This window comes from Styela clava, chromosome 15 (assembly GCF_964204865.1).
Source record: "Styela clava chromosome 15, kaStyClav1.hap1.2, whole genome shotgun sequence".
NCBI lineage: Eukaryota > Metazoa > Chordata > Ascidiacea > Stolidobranchia > Styelidae > Styela > Styela clava.
In genome coordinates, this window is record NC_135264.1 from 11,614,436 (window position 1) to 11,638,761 (window position 24,326).

The 24,326-nt window shown below is 33.6% G+C and overlaps 2 protein-coding genes across 4 annotated transcripts in view; both read right to left on the reverse strand.

The window, feature by feature from the left end:
- Positions 1–24,326, reverse strand: part of LOC120333860 (uncharacterized) — a 149,355-nt gene that overhangs the window by 110,131 nt on the left and 14,898 nt on the right. The gene's annotated exons all lie outside the window — the stretch shown is intronic.
- On the reverse strand, positions 14,436–23,713 carry LOC120333810 (protein unc-93 homolog A-like). 3 transcript variants are annotated; one of them, XM_039401188.2, is made up of 10 exons: positions 23,557–23,713; positions 20,987–22,908; positions 20,356–20,431; positions 20,058–20,131; positions 18,405–18,586; positions 17,625–17,981; positions 17,119–17,283; positions 16,793–17,027; positions 16,331–16,498; positions 14,442–16,084 (listed from the first exon to the last, which is right to left on the reverse strand). In XM_039401188.2, exons 2-10 carry the CDS (start codon positions 21,174–21,176, stop codon positions 15,993–15,995), a joined length of 1,539 nt encoding a protein of 512 aa, XP_039257122.2. In that variant the 5' UTR covers positions 21,177–22,908; positions 23,557–23,713; the 3' UTR covers positions 14,442–15,992. The 3 variants fall into 3 exon arrangements, with proteins under 3 accessions (XP_039257123.2, XP_039257125.2, XP_039257122.2); XM_039401189.2 differs by lacking the exon at positions 17,119–17,283 and having other exon boundaries at positions 14,436–16,084; XM_039401191.2 differs by lacking the exon at positions 18,405–18,586 and having other exon boundaries at positions 14,439–16,084; positions 17,625–17,986.

Here is a 24,326-nt window from a genome sequence, read left to right on the forward strand (position 1 = left end):
TTCTATACATCTGACAGATGTTAGACAGGGAACTTGTGTCCTGATATATGGCGAAACAAAGGAGACACAACCGAGAACTGACAGACCGAAGACAAAGTTGTGACCCCAACTCATGAAACAACAAAAATTTAAAAAAAAATGAATCGTAAAATAAAAGAAAACTTTTTCGAATTTTAAATGAAACGAATTCAACAATGGCGAAAACATTTCATCATCGCTAGCAATGAATGTTTAAACTATTTGACGATTAAAGATACTAAACTTTGACGTACGCCCCTGCTGGGGCTTGATTTATAAATATGACAATATTCATTTTATGAATAACTTCTTATTAATTTACGACAATGAGCATTTGCGTTCGAATATTGATTACCAACGACGCTTTTATTAGCATAATTTTATCGACGAAAGAATTGTATAACAATCCTTTAATATTTTAATTTAATTATTATTAACATTATTCCAATTTGGGACTAAAACGTTAACAACATCTTTTTGCAGATGAATAAAAATAAATATTTTAAATATATAAATTTTAATAAATATATGAAGGTACATTTTTGTGCTTATTATGACGACGCATATTTATATGTATACCAAAACTCAATTTTTTAAATATATTTTTCATTTCAAATATTGTTCATTTTTCTTGCAATAAACAAAATATTATCTCATCAAATGGTTATTACACATACTTTTGATGGAGCAGACAGGCTGTGATCAGTAAGATTGCTTTAAGACGCAAGTTGATTGAACATTTTGATATTCCAGAAAAAATTCCAGAAAATGCAAAATTGCACGTATTTGTGACTCGCGTCATCTTGCGCAAAACGCAAAGGAGTAAAAAGAGAGAGACTGTGCAACACGCGGTGGTGGCAGATGACATTATTTTCATAGTATTCGCCAGAATAGGATAAGGGCTTTTTGTCAACATGGCACAGAGACAGCGCAAAAATGGGTATTTTGCGGCGTCACGTTGTTTTTCTGTTTGCGTCGGTTGTCAAACTCACTGTATCAGTTTACAAGGCGAGAATTTTGTGTGTGTTTGCGCCTCTTAAAATGATTTATCCAGTTTACCTCACCATGTCGAAAATATTTCGTCATCAACTTAAACTCAAATTTAAAATATATCTATATCATCTGGTTTTACTGTAACTGCATGAAACGATAAATCAAACCTCTTCTGACACATGTTTAACTTAGGATACAATTCAGCTGTATAATAATAATAATATATTTCAATTTTTATTCAAAATAATATAAAAATCAAAAACAAGTAAAAACTAAAAATTATTTATTTATATATCTTTGCAAAAAATACAAGCGTTGTCAAGATAAGTAAGCACAATATATGTGCTATCGTTTATAAAGTTACATTTGATGAAATAATTTTCGTCATTGAAGGCGAAGGGTCGTTAATATTAGTCCTATACAAGGATATCGTTTGAAAATAATAATTATAGAAGCAAAAAGGTTTGTTTCATTTATCTGCCAGTAAAGGCATCGTTAGCAATGATCAATATTATAAAAAGATCTTCATGTTAGTTAGACATGATATAGGAGTTATTCATAAAATGAATATCGTCAGTTACTATGAGTTCAAATTAGTTCCAGGCAGAACTGCGTTGGCTAAGTGTCTCCTTTAGTCGTCATTTGTTGCATTAGTGTTGACGAGAGCGGTTCGTCGTAGTCGATGGTAATATTTTCTTTTGGTTTAAAAAAATCCAATTTTTCGTCATTTCATTGAAATGATTTACATTTTCAATTGTCTTTCTGCTAAAATTGTTAATTTAGCAATTGTCGTTGCCTCTTAAATTTCATTTGATCAGAATTGTCGTCTTTGCTTCTCCTCGCTGTGACGATCAACCATCATCGTCGTTTTTATTCATCTGATATTTTTTCAGATTTATTCTCAATTTCAAGATTTCTCGAAGAAATTCATGATTTAAGTTCAAGTAATTTGAGATTTTGACTTTCCTGTTCCACCCCAGACTTCCCCCATCTTCGTTATTTTTTTCATTTATGAAACTTCTGTTTGAAGCGTGAGTTCAGATAATGTTCGTTTTCGACTGTCGAAATATCGTATGGCTCTCAGTTCGTTTTGTGCCGGTATTTATACTTTTTGACAGGTTGTTGTTACTATGTATATATATTCATTCTCGACGATTCCCAGTCCAAACAAAGGAACTATGGTTTCAATTACATTACACCACTTCATGTAACAGCATTGCTGATCGATTGTTCGTTTTCCTGTAGCACGCGCTGGGCGGTCGCGTCAATATGTATAGTCATACGCTCGGAAAGTTTGAAATTTTGCGATTCGCACGAGAAACAATAGGGAAATGGTATCAATTACATATTAATTTATAGAGACAACATATTCACCGATTTCATTGACGCTATACGGAATGCGTAATAGTTTGAATAGCTTCCAGCCCGAAATTAGTTTGAAATTGTGGATGTTTTTGCTAATTCATCGTTGTCGTACTTGTTTGGCTTCGCTTTTCTCGGCAACCAACGAACCGAACGATTCCAAAATTTCAGTAGTTAGATATGTAAGACGTCACGATAAGTGATGTAAACATGAAGCTAAGTTTTAAAAGTTGTATAAAGGTTTTATTTGAGTCTGAATATTGAAAGATATTCAGCCGTCTGAAACACCTATAAAATATGTTTTGTCAAATTTTGTCCAACATCCGACCGTAACATCAACAGAAACTACAGATTTAGCATATTTAGGCCTATACGTAATACGTATCCATCTATATATCACAGAGAAAATGATTTTATACGGATTCCACGCTGAACAATACAATATTGGCTTAGATTACAGGGGACAGACATAGTTTAAAAATCTTAGTAAATTGATAGGGAGAACGATTTCTCTTCATGCCTGAGGAAATTGTTCTGTAATCGATACCACTTCATCATTGTAGGATGTGAGAATCATAACATTTCTGGATTTTCGTGCATATGACACACATACTCACACGAATGACCTACGCGTGCCCAAGATAAACAAACAAGGTTAAAACAATGCCGGTGATTAATTACATGTAAACGATACCAAGATCCTTTTGTAAGTCCTGAGAAGACTCCAAACTGTAATTTTCCGTCTAGTAGTTTTATATATAAATACAATCCGCTAGAAAGTATAAATACTGGAGCTTAACCGTTCGCAAATTATTCGAAACTTTGGAAGCTGGAAAGAACTTTCAAACGAATTAAATTGTGCGAGTTGAAGAAGTTTTCACCATCAACAAAATGATTGAATCGTGGGGTGAAGCAGAAAAGTCAAAAAATGAAAATACTTGAATAATGATATCATGAAGTTATTGACGAAACTTCAGATATCGAAGAAAACACTTCTATACATCAGATGTCTATATGACATCTATATGACGGATGTTGGACGGGGTGGAAGTTGTGACTTAATATATGGCGAAACGAAGGAGACACAACTGAAAACCGTTATACCGAAGACAAAGTTGTGACCACAACTTCTAAATCAACAAAAAAAGAAGAAAAAAAAAATGCAACGTGAACTGAACGAAAACATTTACGAATTTTAAAATGAAACGAATTCAACAATGGCAAAGACAATATCATTGCCAGCAATGAATATTTAAACTATTCGACGATAAAGATACTAAACTATGACTTAGCTCATGATGGGGCTCAACTTATATATTAATACTATATACGAAAATATTCATTTTATGAATAACTTTTCGTTAATTTAGGACAATGAGCATTTCCGCTCAAATATTTATTACCAACGACGCTTTTATTAGCATAATTTTATCGACGAAAGAAATGGATAACATTTCTTCAATATTTAAATTCAAATATCATAAACGATGTTCCAATATGGGACTGAAACATTGACAGCATCTTTCTTCAGATGAATGAGAAAATTTAAAATTTTACTAAATATACGATGGTACATATTTGCGCTTAATTATTATGACGACGCATATTTATATGTATACTGATACTCAATTTTTACAATATATTTGATTTTTGATTCTATTCATTTTTTTTGCAATAAACAAAATATTATCTCATCAAATGGTTATTGCACGAACATTCGATGAAGGAGACATGATGTGATTAGTAAGCTTTCTGTAGAACGTAAGTTGATCGAACATTTTGATGTTCCAGAAAAAAAAATTCTCCCGCTTGTAAAGCTTGATAACCTGGCCAAACTTAGGACAAAACAAGCGAAACATTTGAGTTGAAGGCACCAAATAGCCAATTTGCACGTATATGCGCAAAACACAAAGTAGTAAAAGAGACTCTGTGTAGCAAGGGTGCTGGAAAATTACGGTATTTTCATAGACTTTTCAAGAAGAGAATAAGGTTATTTTGTCAACATGGCACACATACTGCGCTAAAAAAAAATTTTTTGCGGTGTTACGTTGTTTTTCTGTTTGGCTCAGTTGTCAACCCCACTACATCAGTTTAAGAAGCGAGAATTTCAGTGAGTGTTTGCGTCTCTTACAACGATTTATCCAGTTTACCTCGCCAGATCAAAAATATTCGTCTCCGACCAAAACTCAAATCTAAGATGAGATTTATTTTGTATCTGATTTTACTGCAACTATATGTAACGATAAATCAGGTCTCCTCTGACACATTTTTAACTTTGGATACAATTCAGCTGTATAATATTAATATATTTCAATTTTTAATCAAAATAATAAAAAAATCACAAACAAGTGGAAACTAAAAATTAGTTATTTATATCTCTTTGCAGAAAATACAAGCGTTGTCAAGATAAATAAACACAATGTATGTGCTATCGTTTATAATGTTACATTTCATGAAATTATCACCGTCATTGAAGGCGAAAGGTCGTTTATATTAGTCCTATACAAGGATATCGTTTAAAAATAATAATCATAAAAGCAAAACAGGTTTGTTTCATTAATCTGCCAGTAAAGGCATCGTTAGCAGTGATCATTATTAGAAATAGAATCATCATCGTCAAGTTAGGTAAACATATAGAAGGTATTCATAAAATGAATACTGTCAAATACTACGAGTTCAAATTAGTTCCAAACGGAACTGCGTTGGTTAGGTGTCTCCTTTAGTCGTCATTCGTTGCATTAGTGTTGACGAGAACGGTTCGTCATAGTCGATGGTAACATTGCATTTTTAAGAAAATCCATTTTTTTGTCATTCCGTTGGAATATTTTTCATTTTCTTTCTGCTAAAATTGTCAATTCAGCAATTTTCGTCGCCTCTTAAATTACAATTGATTAAAATTGTCGTCTTTGCTTTTCCTCACTTTAACGATCATCATCATCGTCGTTTTCATTCATCTGATATTTTTCAGGTTCATTTTCAATTTCAAGATTTCTCGTTTCTAATTCATGATTTATGTTCAAGTAATTTCAGATTTCGACTCTCTTGTTCCACCCCAGACTTCCACCATCTTCGATTTCTCGTGGAACTTCTGTTTGAAGCGTGTAGTTAAAATAATGTTCGTTTTCGACTGTCGAAATATTGTATGGCTCTCGGTTCGTTGTGTGCCGGTATTTATACTTTTTGACAGGTTGTTGTTACTGTGTAGATATATTTAATCATTCTTGGTGGAAAACTACGATCCCGAGGATACCCAGTCCAAACAAGGGGACTATGGTTTCAATTACACCTCTTCATGTAACAGCATTGTTGATACCTTGTTCGTTTTCTGTAGCACGCGCTAGGCGGTCGCGTCAATATGTATAGTCATACGCCCGGAAAGTTTGAAAATTTGCGATTCCCACAGACAACAATAGGGAAATGGTGTCGATTTCATAATGATTTATCGTCACCAAATTCTCATTGGTCTCAGCGACGCCGCACCGCATGTGAAATATAAAGAATAGCATATTCAAATTTATTTTTCTTGTAATATTCCCAAAAGAATACTGCTCGAATACGAGCCAGACAGTTACAGTATGCTACTGGTCTCGGTGATTACAGCAATAATGCGTTAAACAAAACAGTAATGACATTGTTTCAAAAATATTTAAACTAAATTCAAACTTACCTCAACACAGGACTTCTTTTTCAAACGCGGCAAGCATAGACGAGAGAGCACCATGACAATGAATCTTTGACATTGCGGTAAGCAAATAATCAGCTACTTACTGCAAGCTCAGCGAAATATTGCACTCCGTTGTCAACAAGCGACGATTACGTCACAGTCTGGAGTACACTCTTCTGCAATCAGCAAAACCGCGTCTCTTGAATAAGACAAGAGAGCAACGCTCAAATATATGGACACGTTAACCAGAGCGAAGCAATATTTACCTTTGACGCTACCGGTATCCTCAAAAAATTTCCGAGTTTCGTGTAGCAAGAATTTACAGAATTAAACCGAACAGCCAGTGTCCGTATTTCATACGAAATTTAGAAATAAATAAAAGAATTAGCCTTTTGGTAATAGCCTTCTTCAACCACTGAAAATTTCGAAGCAATTGGTCTAGTATTCGAAGAGAAAAGCGATATTTTAATGAAAATCATGACGATTAACAAGAACAACAACACAAGATTGAAACGATCGTTATGTCCACTGACGTGTCCATACTGATCGCGGAAAAACAAAGAAACATAGGAACGATCAACCAACCATATTTTTCACACCCCAAATTTTAATAAGTTTTTTGTTAAGATTTTGCAATACCGATACATTACGGATACATAAACCACTATATATACGATATATATTTTTACTCTGAAAGTGCTTCAGGCATGATGGTGACGGTATGCGAGAATGATATAGCCTCATTCAGATTTTTTACAAATATTCTTGACGGAGATCAATACTTAGTCGATCCCCTTTCTAAACGTATATAAGTATCATTAAAATACAACGGAGTGCTTCAACGAAACTTCGAAAAAGGATCTCGACAACTAGTCACTAGGGGGGAAATGACTGCTAAGTTTAGTGGAAGCTCCCAAACGGTGTACATTCGTAACATACTATCAGCAAGTTCGTCAGTTCGTATTACCTATAAACATGTTGTCAACATAACTAGAAATAGGTGGGTAACCTTTATTATATCGCGTATAACCGATTATATACTTGAGAGGCCCCACATTCAAATTCCACAACATATACATAATCTGATACAATCCGTTTTTTTTTTTTTCATTTTTCATGTTTATTAAAAAAATATATAGTACAGAAAAATGAAGTAACAATAGTAATATATATTTTTGAATTTTCATTCAACAAAAAATGTTTGCATCGTCAGAATAATAAGTACATTATGTGCAGTGTGCACTATCGTTTAATTAATGAAATATTAAAAATAACAATATTTCCGTCATACCATGAATTAATATTTTAGTCTTAATAAAGACATTGTCAATAGAATAATAATTATAAAAGAATCAGATAAGATTCATTCGTCAGAAAATATTATGCAAAGCATAAGTGTCGTTTGTACTGAATATTAGAGGAATAAATCCTCATCGTAATAAATTCGTTTAAAAGTATCTCGTCATATATTATTTCAAAAAAAGAAATCATTCCCAATTAGGACTACGTCGATATAAAGTATTATTATATTAATTTCTTTTGAGTAGTTCTTTGCTGATGGCAAATTCGTCTTTGTTGTTCATTTCATTTTATTTGCAATATATAAAAGTTCTCTTTGTCGTTGTTTTCATTTCATTTTACTTTTAAATTTTGATGTGATTTTGCTTTGTTGTGATCACAAAACTTCGTCTTGTTCGCCTCCTTAGTTGTCACGGACAAACTTCATTGTCGATTCTCGTCCGACGTTTGTCGTAAGTGCAGACGGATTTTATTGTTCAGGTACATGAGTACTTTATAATTACTTATTTCAAGTAATTTTATCCTTTGTCACTTCTCGGTGATTTTGAGACTCCATCGTCTTCTTTGACAGCAAAGTTTTCTACTTTTTAGTAGCAATTGTTTCAGAAGCTTCTTTTGGCTCTCAAAATATTGAATGATTTGAAGCGGCTACAGGTACCCCTATTTATACGTTTTGGTGGGCTGTGATTTATATAAAACAGTACATGGAAATTCTCAGTCCCGCGATTTCTCAGCCCGAACAAAAGAATTCTGGTGTCAGTTACATATTAACATTGTTTGTATCATGTTGGTTTTCAATTGGCACGCGCAGATCAGTCTCGTCAATATATTTTTTCTTAAGCCTGGAAAGCGTTAGATTTAGCGATTCCCAAATCACACAATGGAAAATTGGTGTCGATTACAGAATACATGTAATCGATATGAGTCTCTCATTATACCATGTGCGAATCAGTTAATCCGCGTTATCGCAGCAAATTTTTCGAATAAATTCTTCAACGAGAAGGGAGACGTTCGGAGATTCTCGCACTAAACAATGAAACCTCGGTGTCCATTACATTTATGAAACATGATAGTTATTTTTTAATTGAAAGGAAGTGATCTGGATGTTTTTCACAATAGATGACAAGATATGTATTTAATCCTTGTAAACGATATGCATTTTCCATTATGTTATGTGGGAATCGCCTATTCCAATGCGTTAACTTATTGAAATAATAAATTGACAAAAAAAAAAACAGATAGACCTCGAACACGTGTATTCAAGCGAGTAATCGATATGAATGAAAATACATGCCCAAAAAGTATAGCACTTGAAAAAAGTAACTAAAGAAGATACGCTGAAAATGGTGGAAATTAGAAAGAGAACCCATATAGAAGAATCCAAAGCTTTCTGGTTCAAGTAAAACATAGATGCTATCTTGTTATTGCCACATGGCTATTTTTCTGATCTATTTTTTTGCTTCTATTTACCTTAGGTTAGGATAAGTTAGGTTAGGTGTTTGCTTCAGCAGCATAGCATTTGAGTCAGTAACTATTTAGCTTTTGAGCTAGACTAACCTAAAATAAGCAGAATCAAAGAGACAGATCAGAAAATGATACGTCATATGAACGCATTTCGTGACATCGTCACGGCAGTGAACTTCTTACTGCTGTTGTACCATGAATTTCCTAGGTCACTGGCCGTAGCATGGTTAAACAAGATATGCGATGATCGACATCAACATTCTATTTTCATTGACATATGGATTTTCTTTTATGAATTACCTAGTTTGAAGTCATACCTTGGTATTTTCTACTCAGCTTTCGTGACAAGTTATTAGCATTATTCAGTAGAGAATTTTTAGAATGTGTCTAACAACAAAAAACAATGATATTTCATTATTGATTCCAGAAACATCATGTAAGGCATTGTGCGACTTATGTGTAACACTGCGACGCGAGCAAGTTTGTTGGCGTCAATTGTCGGCATCACTTCGACAGGGAACTGCTGGATTTTGCTATTCCCATACAGAACAATGAAAATATGGTGTCAATTTCATTGCAAAATATTATGTGTGTTTCTAGTATTCATTGAAAAAAAACATATCAAATGTTAGCACAGAGCAGTCAACATGTGTTTCCCTTTCACTGTTGCAAGGTCATTATTTTTGATCAAAAGTAAAAGTCCTAATTACTGGGCTAAATCTCTCAGGAACCGACGAATGTCGGGTCGGGGTAGGAGGCATGTCAGGAATGTTGCTTTCTTTGAAGCTATTGCTTTGGTAACGGAATTCAACATCCAAATACGCCTTGATTGAATTAGCTATGTTTTATCTCTGGGTCCACATTTACTAGATATATATATATATATATTACATGACAAAAAAAGCTATGCTTCATGCGATTGCTCACAATTTTTAGACTCTAAATATTTATGCAAAATTTTGAAACGAATTTGCTCCTTCCCTTTCTTTTAATACAAAACAATGTATTTCACCGACTGCTCATTGTGTTATGACGTTGTATTCAATTTATCCGCAATGGAATGAGAAAAACATTCAAACGTTGTACCCATTTCCGTGGCCGAAATTGTGACTAAGTAACAACTGAAAAACTTAGAATTGCTCAAAATTGCGTTTATTTTTTCTCACTGGTTCGTTGCGTTTTTATTACGCAACCCGGTGACCGAGAACCCTGAAAAGCCAATTGCGCCTTTATTGAAATTCAAATTGATATCACAACATCTTATCATTTTCTTTTTATTTCAAAAAAATATATAAACATCATAATAAGAGTAGTAATAATATCTATTTTTTTTTCAGTGTTCATTAAACGAAAAATGTTTGCATCGTCGGGATAATTAATAATTCCATTATATATGTACTATCTTTTAAATAATGAAATATTTGAAATAACAATATTTCCGTCATAATATAAATTTATATTTTCGTCTCAATTAATAAAGACATCGTCAATAACAAAATAATTATAAATGAATCAAATAAGATTCATTCGTCAGAGAATATTACGCAAAGCATAAACGTCGTTTGTATTGAATATTAGAGGAATAAATCCTCATCGTAATGAATTCTTTTAAACAAGAATGTCGTCATATATCATATTAAAAAAAATCGGTCCCAATTAGGACTACGTTGATATAAAGTATTTTTATATTAATTTCATTTAAATAGTTCTTTGCTGATGGCATATTCATCATTGTTGTTCATTTCATTTTACGTTTAAATTTTGATGTGATTTTGCTTCGTTGTGATCACAAAACTTCGTTTTTTTCGCCTCTTCAGTTGTCATGAACAAACTTCATTGTGGATTCTCGTCCGATGCAGACGAATTTTATTCTTCAGGTACATGACTACTTCATGATTACTTATTTCAAGTAATTTTATCCTTTGTCACTTCTCGATGATTTTGAGACTCCATCGTCTTCTTTGACAGCAAAGTTTCCTACTTTTTGGTAGCAATTGTTTCAGAAGCTTCTTTTGGCTCTCAAAATATTGAATGATTTGAATGGCTACAGGTACCCCTATTTATACAATTTGGTGGGCTATGATTTATATAATACAGTACATGGAAATCCTCAGTCAAGCGATTTCCCAGTCCGAACAAAAGAATTATGGTGTCAGTTACATATTAACATTGTTTGTATCTTGTTATAGTTTGTATTGAGCACGCGCAGCCAGTTGCGTCAATATTTTTTCTTAAAGCCTGGAAAGCATTGGATTTAGCGATTCCCAAACCACACAATGGAAAACTGGTGTCGATTACAGAATAAATGTAATCGATATCAGTCGACCATTATTACGTGTGCGAATCAGTTAATCCGCGTTATCGCAGCAAATTTTTCGAATGGTAATTAAAGAAATTCTAAAACGACTGTTTCTTTTACGAGAAGGGAGACGTTCGGAGAACCTCGCACTAAACAATGAAATTTTGGTGTCCAATACATTTATTAAACATGATAATTATTTTTTAATTGAGAGGAAGTTATCTGGATGTTTGTCACAATAGATGACAAGATATGTATTTAATCCTTTTAAGCGATATGCATTTCATTATATGATGTGGGAATCGCATATTTCAATGCATTCCCATATTAAGATGTAGATTTGGCGCAAAAAATAGATTACTGAATTTACTAATTCAAGTGAAATGATCCTAATCCAGATAGAATGAAAAAAGCCCAAAAAGTACGGCATTTGAAAGCAGAAACTAAGAAGAACCACCGAAAATGGCGGGAATCGGACAGAAAAGACATGCAAAAGAACCCACCATTATCAGGATAGAATTAAATTGCCCAACTGCAAGTTTTCTGATTTTATTTTTGTTTTGTTCACCTCAGGTTAGGATAAGTTAGGTTGGGTTTCTGCTCCAACAGGAAAGTGGTCTGTTATGTAATCACTCATTTTATCTTAAACTAACTTAAGAAAAATAGAATCAAACAAAACAGACCTGAAGCGTCATAAGCATTGATTCCTCATGAAAACTCAACTCGAGACATCGTCATGACAGTGGATTATTTAAGCTGTTATGTCGTGCTTTTTAAATCATAGGTCATGGCATGGTTAAACAGCACGACCCAAAATGTAACCATCGGCATCAACTTCACTTGTACAATTAAATATAGAAACAGTTAGGTATTCGTTTTGTCTGTAGTTACTGCTCAGTACCCAGCGGCTAATGACCTAGTTTTGGAGACATAAATTTGTATTTCCAACTCAGCTTTCGTGACAAGTTATTAGCATTATTCAGTATAGAATTTTTAGAATGTGTCTTACAACAAAAAACAATGATATTTAAATATTGATTGCAGAAACACCATGTAAGGCATTGTGCGACTTATGTGTAACACTGAGACACGAGCAAGTTTGTTGGCGTCAATTGTCGGCATCACTTCGACAGGGAACTGCTGGAGTTTGCGATTCCCATACAGAACGATGAAAATATAGTGTCAATTTCATTGCAAAATGTTATGTGTGTTTCTAGTATTCATTGGAAAAAACATATCAAATGTTAGCACAGAGGAGTTAACATGAGGTTCCCTTTAACTGTTGCAATGTGATTATTTGTATTCAAAAGGTAAATCCAATTACCTAATTACTGGGCTAAATCTCTAAGGATCAACGAGTGTCGAGTCGGGGTATGAGGCAGGTCATGAATGTTGTTTTCTTCGAAGGTATTACTTTGGTAACAGAACTTCAAAATATATAAATCCGCTTTGATTGAATTAGCTATGCTTTATGCCTGATTTATATTTGCTGGAATCACATTACATGACAAAATAGGCTTTGCTTCATTCGGTTGATCACAATTCCTACACCATCAAAATAAATGCAAAATTTTAAAGCATAAATATTTGCTACTCTCGTTTCTTTCAATGCTAAACGTTCCCATCGTCGTTCCCATTCGTGCTATGACGTCACTCCCGCGATAAGATGACGTTATATTTAATCTGTATGCAATGGGATGAGTAAACATTCAAACATTGTACCCATTGCCCGTAGCCTAATTTGTGACAAAATACCAACTGTGGCACTGGCATTGCTCAAAACCACGTCTCTCACTGTTTCACAACATTTTATCATTTTCATTTTTATTTCAAAAAATATAAATATCACAAATAAAATAGTAATAATATATATTTTTAGTATATTTATTGAACAAAAAATGTTTGCATCGTCGGAATATTTAATAAGTACATTGTATATGCACTATCGTTTAATTAATAAAGTATTTGAAATAACAATATTTTCGTCTTAATAAAGACGCTGTCAATAAAATAATAATTATAAAAGAATCGAATAAGATTCATTCGTCAATAGTAAAAATAGTATGCAAAGCATAAGCGTCGTTTGTACTGAATATTAGAAGAATAAATCCTCATCGTAATAAATTCTTTAACAAAAGAATCTCGTCATATATTATTTTAAATATAGAAGAAATCAGTCCCAATTAGGACTACGTCGATATAAAGTGTTTTTATATTAATTTCTTTTAAATAGTTCTTTGCTGATGGCAAATTTGTCATTGTTGTTCATTTCAATTAATTTAATTATATCAATGTTCTCTTCGTCGTTGTTTTCATTCCATTTTGTTTTTAAATTTTGATGTGATTTTGATTTGTTGTGATCACAAAACTTCGTCTTTTTCGCCTCTTCAGTTGTCACGGACAAACTTCATTGTCGATTCTCGTCCGATGTTTGTTGTAAGTGCAGACGAATTTTATTGTTCAGGTACATGAGTACTTCATGATTACTTATTTCAAGTAATTTTATCCCTTGTCACTTCACGGAGATTTTGAGATTCCATCGTCTTCTTTGACAGCAAAGTTTTCAGCTGTTAGGTAGCGATTGTTTACTTAGAAGCAGCTTTTGGCTCTCAAAATATTGAATGATTTGAACAGCTAAAAGCACCCGTATTTATACGTTTTGGTGTGCTGTGACTTATATAAAACAGTACATGGAAATCCTCAGTCCCGCGATTTCCCAGCCCAAACAAAAGAATTATGGTGTCAGTTACATCTTAACATTGTTTCCCAAATTACACAATGGAAAACTGGCGTCGATTACAGAATAAATGTAATCGATATGAGTCGACCATTGTTCCGTGTGCGAATCAGTTAATCCGCGTTATTGCAGCAAATTTTTCGAATGGTAATTAAAGGAATTCTAAAACGACTGCTACTTTCACGAGAAGGGAGACGTTCGGAGATTCTCGCATTAAACAATGAAATTTTGGTGCCCATTACATTTATGAAACATGATAGTTATTTTTTAATTGAGAGGAAGTGATCTGGATGTTTGTCACAATAGATGACAAGATATGTATTTAAAACTTGTAAGCGATATGCATTTTCCATTATATGATGTGGGAATCGCCTATTTCGACGTTTTCCCTTATAATACAGATTTACGGCGACAAGAAGAGTTAGATAGCTGGCCCGCACATTTAAATGACTGATTCAACTGGAATGGAATCCCAAAATGTATCATGCCTGCAAAATATATTAATTAATCATTTAGAAATAAACATAAATGCGGGAATCACCCTAGTTTATTATAGCAACGGCACCGTTGTCAATTGCACTTTATTGTCAGATTATCTATAGGCCATTGATGTAATCAGGGACATCTGCATCCCGTTTGCATGGCTTCAATAAAACATGCGCACCTTTTTTTTTCGAAACGCTGATAAGTAGCTTAAAACAATGTATGCTGATTTGTCTTGATTCAATGAAGCCTTTAATATGGCATTTTACCAATATTGTAAGTGGAAAATTCTTGAAATGTGGACTCATGTATAGAACAATACGGCTTCAATATCGATTTCAGTTACAACATGCTTTCTATTCTCAAAAATATGTGTGACACTTCAGCCACGCGCTAGCTTGTTGGCGTCAATTGTCGGCATCACTTCGACGGGGAACTGCTGGATTTCACGATTCCCATACACAACAATGAAAATTTGGTATCAATTTCATTCCGAAATATGATACGTGTACGTTACATTGAAAAGAAATGATTTTATTGAATAAATGATCACAAAGAAAATATATCAAAAGTTTTTTTGACGTGTTTATTTCATGTCGCAAAAGTATGTTTCCAACACATATGCTGACGCGGATTAAATAGTTGTGATACTATTAACTATATATTTGTATTAGAACATACTGTAACACTAGTGTACAATTCCATCAGCTAAAAGCCCTTCCACTTTATTTGAGCATCCTTGCTAAGGGATCCAGGGGAACGGTCGTACGGTATCGTTACACTAAAACCGTCGTTTTACACAAAATTAACGCAAACTTGACTTGCCCATTTTGTTCTGCTAACGATATAAAAAGAACAGCACAGACTATGATTTATAACAACTTTTTCAGTCTACGACAAAGAGTAACCAACGACTTTTGTAATAATCGTTTTCATATCAATGTCTTTCAAACTGAAACCCGAATCAACTTTTATCATTTACCTTTTCAGAATAAATCAGCCCAGTTGGCGTTTATTATATATTATGTATATAATTTTGTTATTTACCACCAATAATTGTTTTTATCATATTCGATTATGAAAGACACAAAAGCATATTTGTTTTATTTGCATAATTTTTATTGTTGAACAATTTTTTCATCCAAGAAATATATATATTTAATACAAATTCAACATTTTTTCAATACAGGTGCTGAATAGATATCGATTTTTCAATATAAAACATTTATTTAGTATAACTAAAAAAAGGGCGATGCTCAAATATATGGACACGAAAGCCAGAACGAAGTAGTACGTGTATACAATCTGTCGCAGTAGAGTGCCGGTACTGCAGTCTTCTCCTGATCACCAGACCGCGAACGCGGAACTGCTACAAGGTGCTAAGTTTTTAATTTTGATAACGTCATCGCAAACACAAAAACGAATTCCTTAGAGCCCATAGCGCAATCTTTGAAATAATTGAAGGTAATAACTTTCTAGCGAAAAATAAAATCTTCAACCACTGAAAATTTCAAAGGAATAGTTCCAGTAATTCACGAGGAAGGCAATTTTGTTTTTCATAACAACAAGAACAGGAATACAAAATGACAAAACGATCCATAGGTCCACTTCGTGGTCAATAAGACGAATATAAACAAAACTTGAATTTTACAACAACGATTATTGATTGTTTATCATAAAATGTCTTTTGTTTTCTCGTTCCCCATGTCATCAGAAGATTCTATGTTTGTTATTCTTTCTTTTTTATAAATAAATTCGGCAACACCTGGAAAATTCACAAGCACTTTAAGGATTCAAATAAGTTTTTTCGCAGCGTCCGAAACCATGAGGCTAAAAAAACCCAAGTATTATGTCTATTTGGTGAACAACTTGGGGGATTTTGTTCACTACATTTATACAAACGAAAATGACGACTAAAGTAACCGCAGACTTATATTTCTCTCTCTATATATATATATATATAAATATATACATGGATGAATGTACAAACTACAATCCTTATAACACTTACCGTATGTTAATATGGAAACAATGAGTAATATTAATTGAATGTAAATTTTAACACCAACACAGAGTAACGGACTCCACAAATAGCCGATTGTGACACCAATTGTGATGCAGACATTTCGAACACTGAATGAAATTTCCCGCTCCTTCCGGAAATAGTCGGAATATATAGCTGATGTAATAAAATAAAAATAAAGTCATTTTGCCTAGATAAAAACCATGGCTTATTTTTTACTACTGAAATCGCATATATAATGTGCACTGGAAATTTCAGAGGTAGTAATTGATAGACATGCCTCATGGCAAAATTTCTTTGAGAAATAGGCAAAGTTTGTGCGTAAAAATATTCTCGAAATAGGTGTAATCTTTGCATGAAACATTCAGGTTTGCCAAATTTGGTTTACACCTTGGCCACCGAACGGCTTCAATGAAGTAGCCTACCATTTACGATTTACCTAACACTTACATACTGAGCAGTTTTTCCATAGTGCATCAGAAGCGCCAAATCCCACAAATGCCAAGTAAACCAGTCCTGTTGTGTTTTCATTTGCTTTCCAAAATTTGCAAAACAAGTAATTGGAAATGTCAAGTGCCATCGCAAATGCTATTGTGAAATTCCGTCCAAGAAAACCAATAATTTTTCCCGATACCAAAGAAGCAAGTATATAAAAAAGGTCGTGAGCTATTAATACCAATCCGACCTGTAGAAGGGAAAAATCAAAATCAAAATCCAGTTTTATTGCAGAAGTCCATAATTTTAAAGTGAAAATATCACAAACTTTCAAGTCTCACCATTTCTACTCCTAGTATGCATGAGGCGAATGCTCTGTTCATCTCCGAGAATATGAACGCCATGTGTAAACCAAGATACAACAAAAATGGAAATAGTAATATTTGTTTCAAAGTTTTTGCATGCCTCAAAGTATCTTTCAATGTCTTTAAGAAGGTCTCTGAACTCTTTAAAATTAATAGAAGAAAAAAAATGCAATCGAATATCAGCTTATCATCGGAAATTTATTAACAAACTTGTGGATACATATCAATGAATTACAAACACGCAAAAAATGTTTTGAAAAATTAATATTCAGAGAAAAGATTCATTTAAACCTTTGCATTTTGTCGATTGAAATTAATTCTGCTTCGTGGCAAAGTATGTTTTCGGACACGATGTGGCAACCATAATAGTTTTGCAAAATTGCTGTTTTAAAAATTTCGCTTTATTCTGCAACGAATGAATTAATCGATTTCAAATGATCTGTAATTGAATACGGAAACAACTCGTTAGATTTATTACTCACTTTACTTTTAACAACATCATCGTTTCCATTCTTTGTGGGCATTCCGTCGGATACCAGTATTTTATCTGTAACCTTGACATTCACCAAAAATTTCGCATGAACGACAACGGCAAAAACGTTGATCACACAAAACGTTCCCATTAAAAGATATATAGAAAGGGCGTTCGGTGGAACGTATTTATCTAATGTGCTGATTGTAACATTGGGATCTTGACAGTCATTCGCTCCACAGTTTTCATATTTTTCTCCCAGCAATGTTTCAATGCTGCTATCAGTTCCGTTCTTTGTTGCACTTTCTTTGGGCAATTCTTGTCTTGTGCCGTATAATACGCCGTAACTAATTATACTTGCAAAAATCTGTACTGCAAAAACATTTATAAATAGAGTGAATGACCAAAAGTACAATACAACAGATACCATAACCGGTATACCAACACGATTCAAATGAAAATGAAGTACTTGTGTGAGCAATATCCACTACATAAATACCCGTCATATAAATTGCTGACTAAGTGGCGTTTCAAGTCAACCAACTCAGAATGGTATTCTCACTCATTTAGCATGCCAGATTTAATAACGTGAGTCATCATAACAAACTATCCATAAATCAAATAAATTTTGTTCGTGCTCAGTACACATGCACTTTAATCGTTTGAATTTTTGTAATAGCAAATTTTAATATCCAAAACAGCATAGAGAAGCACTATTAAATCCAAACGCCACAATAACGCAACTAAAGATATTGGTTGCCATATTTTAAAAATAAAAAAATTGTTTCACCCTTCCACTTCGCAGAATAGCGTAAAATTGTGATGTGTATTTTCTTCCATAATAATCGTAATGTTTCCGCCCATAACTACCATGAAGTTGTCCGAATATTAGATTATATATTGGCAATATCGTCCAAACCAGAGAACTCCCGATTCCGTGTAGAATTCCTACCGGTATCATTACATAAGGCGCTAAATTGCAAAAAGTATGTTGCATAGTCATAATTTTATCCTGTATGCAAATTTCAAAAGTGGATGGCTTGACGTATTGGCCTATAGCCTGCTTTGTTTAGTCACACACGAAAGCCAGAGTTTCGTAAAGTGGATATCGAATCCCGACATTTGCTCGTTGCGGATCTACAGTACACTGCCGGCACAACAGATTGTCAAGACTGAAAGCACAACACGTTATAAAAGTACATCTCTATGGTGGCCCATCGTTGTCACGCGTAAAATTTAAAAAAAAATTAAAAAAAAAAAACAAAAAAAAAAAAATTAAAAAAAAAAATTAAAAAAAAATTGGATAAAAAGAAAATAAAAAGGTTGACAACGATGGTCCGCCTCGTGGCCCATCGTTGTCACGCGTTTTTCATTTTTAGAAAATTTGATGCTGCTTGGGACCAACGTTGTCAGGCTTAATCCTACACGCACAAATGTGTTTCCTGGGTTTCTAACTCACTACTGATTTTCATGAGCAATATCCAATAAATTCAACATGAAAATGTTCTATAAATTCTCCATGCTACAAGTTCAACCACAAGCAATATATTTATAATAATGATAAGAGAATATAGAATTGGATACGAAAATTTGTTTTATTTGGTAAGACGGTACGGTACCGGCATCGCGAGTGTACATACAACTGAGTAGTTAAGCAGCATTCTCCAATTAAATCACCTTCTACACGTAAAAACAAATTTTCGTATTCAATTCTATATTCTCTTATCATTATTATAAATATATTACTTCTTGTTGAACTTGTAGCATGGAGAATTTATAGAACATTTTCATATTGAATATTGCTCAAGAAAATCAGTAGTGAGTTGGAAACCCAGGGAACACATTTGTGCGCGTGGGATTATGCCTGACAACGTTGGTCCCAAGCAGAAGCAAATTTTCTAAAAATAAAAACGCGTGACAAAGATGGCCCACGAGGCGGACCATCGTTGTCAACCTTTTTATTTTCTTTTTATTCAATTTTTTTTTTTTTCAATTTTTTTTTTTAATTTTTTTTTTTTCGTTTTAATTATTATTATTTTTTTTAATTTCAATTTTTTTTTCAATTGTTTTTATGTTTTTTTACAACTATTTTTTTATTTTCGGTTTTTTTATTTTATTTTTTATTTTCAATTTTATGCGTGACAACGATGGGCCACCATACATCTCCACCGGGGTGAGTATTTCAAGTTTTTTTCATATTGGTAAATATTGGCAAAAATCTTGATGTACAGATAATCCTCGTTCGGGATTATTGCAAACCCATACAAGCATTCAGATATAAACGACAAGAGTTATGGACAAGGTTTGTAACTAGTTCATTGTGCCTAACATTCTATTTAACATACCTATTTGGTGATAGACTCAGAAGCACTTGTTACAAAATAAGGCTTCATAAGATTTTTATTTTGCAACAAGTAGCGATAAGGGGATAAAATGCGCTCACCTGGATAAAAATTGGCTGCGACGAAGATGATCGCAATAGCTTCTCCGAGAACTAATGCCCATTTGTACCCGAGTCTGTAAAAACGATAATTTTTTTGCCAACAAAGAGTACGGCACATATTAAAATTTAGTGAGAACACCACAAACTATATCCTTGTATTGCTCAAGAAGTACCAGAAATGTGCTATATGAATATGTAGCCTACTCAAGGTAATTAATATATATTCATGAGCCAATGTATATAGAATTCTATCTAAATTCTAAATAAACCAAAAAAGCTATTAATAAAATCTTCGTACTTGCGTATTAACAGTGGTGTGCAAAATAGTCCAGCTAATACGGAAGCTAATTTTGAAGATCCAAGAGTTTTAGTACCTGAAAATAGAATGTAATCGAGATGACTAATGAGACGTTGGTCGCAGTAAAACCTTGTTATATTCTAATTACTCCAATCTGTCCCAGTAAAATATGAAATTAGATTCTCATCGGTAATTGGGAACTGGAAAGTGCTGTACACAGAATTAACGACTTTTCAGTCTTGTAATATCAACGCGTGACGTAGGCCAGGGCTACTCAACTGGCGGACCGCGGTCCGAATCTGGCCCTCTCGGCTATTCGATTCGGACCGCGCCTAATTCTTTATTTTGGATCATTAGCCCCACTTTTGAAGTTTCCTTTTATAAAATGACTTTTATAGATTTAAATATATATGAAAAGAACTATTCTGTTGTTTACTATTCGGTTGTCTATTCGGTTGTTTACCTTGATTAGCTAATAATCATTAGTCGGTCGAGGGACTGCGCGTTTAAGGATGCCGAAATATAATTTCTGGAAAGACCGGACCCAAATATTTTTAAAGTTTTGTATGCGAATCTTCGGTAAAAATTGTTGAGTAGCCCTGACGTAGGCGATAAGGTTCATTCAATTTACCTATGCTTTGTTGGATATTAATGCTGCTTTGCAGACTGCTTACGGACATGGTTGTTCCTTGACAAAGTAGACATCCCAGTGCAAATGCATAAAACTGAAATGCAATCTTCCTTATATTTTTATGCTTTAAGTTATGGTCAACAGATATCGGTTCTGCCTCATCCTTGTTTATTATGTTGTCAGAATCCATAATTGACTATTACGTAATCTAGTTAAAACAAATATAAAAATTCAATTTCATTCTTCTATATAGATTGGAATGTTTTATGCCTTTATTTTTCAAGACAGCTTTAAATCCTAAATGATTTTTCAATGAAATCGTATCGGAAGACCTGGACCCCAAGCCCCAATCAACAGTATCAGTTTGTGTTCGATTCTTGAGAAGGCCTAAATGGCATGAATGTGCACAACTTCGTATTGATAACGCAATTCCCATACGTGTCGCACCTCCTGTGTATTTTGTAACCAATTTACGTTGCGTATACAATAACCAGTAGCAGTACACCCACTTGGTAAAGCTCATTTTATAGATTCCGGCAAGCATTCTTAGCCTCCATAAATGTATATCTGTTTAGAAATATGAAACTACAATCTTCTCTTAAACCACATTATACTTTTTGCAATGCTTCCCAATGTTCTGGCGGCCATTTATCGGTATACTCTACTGGAAGACCGAGAGATATTCTTTCATTGATTATGTTTACTAAGCTGTTTTCCACATTTATCTTTCAGGCTCTCCAAAGCAATCGCATTCAATAAATCTATAAAAGAATTCCACTATTTCAAACTTCTATGACGACTAATAGGTAGGTGGGTTTATCTGAATAAAACTTGCTTACTATGATGATGAAATTGGACAGGTATAACGATTTTATACAAATATTTACCCGCGCTTAGAAAACAAACAATATCAACAATTCTTTTGAACAGTAGTGATCAAACAGTGGGTTCTGAATTGACTAATCTATTCACTTATTGTATCTTCGTAGACTACTCATACCGTGCTTGTTACATGGTTGCAATAGAATGTTGTCTGTATTTAAATAAATGCTTAGTTTTGTATACGTCAACGACCAGGTGACATATTTATTTGTTGCATGTTACGCGATGCGCTGCGTCGGAATGTCCGTCCATTTAATTGAAATAAACATACACACGTGTACATTCAATTATTTAATCATATTTATACTGATGTAAAAGATATGAGGCGAATTAACCATTTAGCACACCGCAATCCAATCAACAAGAAGGGTGAATGATATTTCCCGAGAGGATGGTATTTATGTTAAACTGCACCCGCGGCAATATCACACTATCATGCGATTCACACCGTAATTAGCGGTATAGTAACGTAAAGACTATTTCCTGACAATGAAATATGGATGCCATATTTTCAACATACAAAACTATGAGTTATGAAATATTCCGTCAAATAAGTGAAAAAATGTTTGACGTCTCTCGGGTTTTACGCCTAAAATCCTTATTCAATTCACGATCTTATTCGTGAATCAAAATGCTGACGCGAGAGGATCTAAAAACGAGTTGAAAGGATATTAAGCTGTATTATACGAAAAATAAAAAGAATGAAGCAGTTTTCTAAAACACCTATTCTGATACCCTGAAAGATTAGCGATTTCTATCGTCTGATATGATACAAGGTGTGTAGTTTATTTAACACAGTAAAAATACACTCAATAGGCCGAGGTGTATTTACCAAGCAATAAAAGTAATATATATATATATATGCAGATGAAAGTATATATTGTTGCCAATCCTTAACAGAATGAATAATGGCACTTGTTTAATTATTTAAATCTGGAGAAGTAAATATGTACATGTAGCATTCCGATGAAAAATATGTTATCGACCTATAGCACGTCTTCGACGTCTCGATGAAGATGAACACGCTGCGTTGACAACATCTGAAAAATCGCATGTTATATTGGTCATAAAATGTTTTTCAAACAAAGAGATCCTAAACTGGGTAAACATTGGGTATAAAATTTTCGACGTCAGCACAACACAATTTTTTAATAAGTGGGGCATATGCATCTAATCAGTGCTGTATCTAAAATAGATAGAAATAGATTTTGAAACAATTAGTCGAGAAATATTTTTATATCACATTGTACAAAACTGCTTTTGCTGCAAAATCTTGAATTAGAAAAAAAATATGATTTTGAATGTGGTAATATTGATGAACTATTACATTTTGTTAAGAATTTTGTAGGTTTTTTTCGACCATATGACGCCATTTTTCATGGAAATATTGCTTAAATAAAGCATGAATGCCCGACCCTTCGTTTATCATCCGCAAAGAACCACCCAGCTATATTCCCAGCAGGCAAATATTGCGATCAAATTTAACAAAATTAAGTTTATCCTCCAACGTAGAATTTGGTAGATGCAGCATGGAAGTGGAAACATTTTAACTAGGTTTTCTGGCATAATTTCAATTTACGTAACACAATAGATATTTCTGCATATCACAATATATGCTTTTACGCAGCACGATACACTGTTTATTCATAAGAAGTCAGGAGACTTGCAATCAAGGGTTCATTACTTACCGTTCATTGCAGCAAGATACAGCAATACCAGCACAAAAATGAACATGCGTCTTAGGATTGTAGATATTTGCATGTTGCGTTTCCAATTGCGACGGGAACCTGGTTAATTCTCGAAGAGTTTATGAATGTGGATCCCATTATGACTGTATATATAGTGATTTGGAACAATCAGTGAACAGGATTAGCCCACATTGTGTGTGATTTCATCTTCCTTCCTATTAATTCTTCCTATTAACCCGAATACAATGATCAATTAAGGAAGCATCGTTGCAATCCTTATCCTGTCGCTGTTTTTATGGATATCGAGGTTTTAGATTTAGTATGGTAATAATGGAGACATGGTAGATAATATTTTCTTTTCTGAAAGATTTTTTGTGGATTGAATACAGTACAGTATACAGTACACATATAGGCCCTACTTGCATCCAGTAGTGGGATTCAACCGGTTCTATAGAATCGTCTCACGGAATTTAATGAGATCAGCGAACCGGTTAGCATTACATGACTTTTTGTAACATACCCGCCTGAAAATATGACATATGTATGATGGAACCAGCTGACAACAAATTTGAATCCCACCACTGCTTGCATCCACCAATAATCATGTATATTGTAAAATGATTCCTCGTGAGGCCGGGTCTTCGAAGCTTAATAATATTCCAGCCACTGAATATTTTCAAGTACATTTTGTTCAAAAACCACAGTAAATGTGTCATCTTCTCCCTTTCGTCATTTCCCTCATGTTATGTTTTTCATATACCAAATCAATC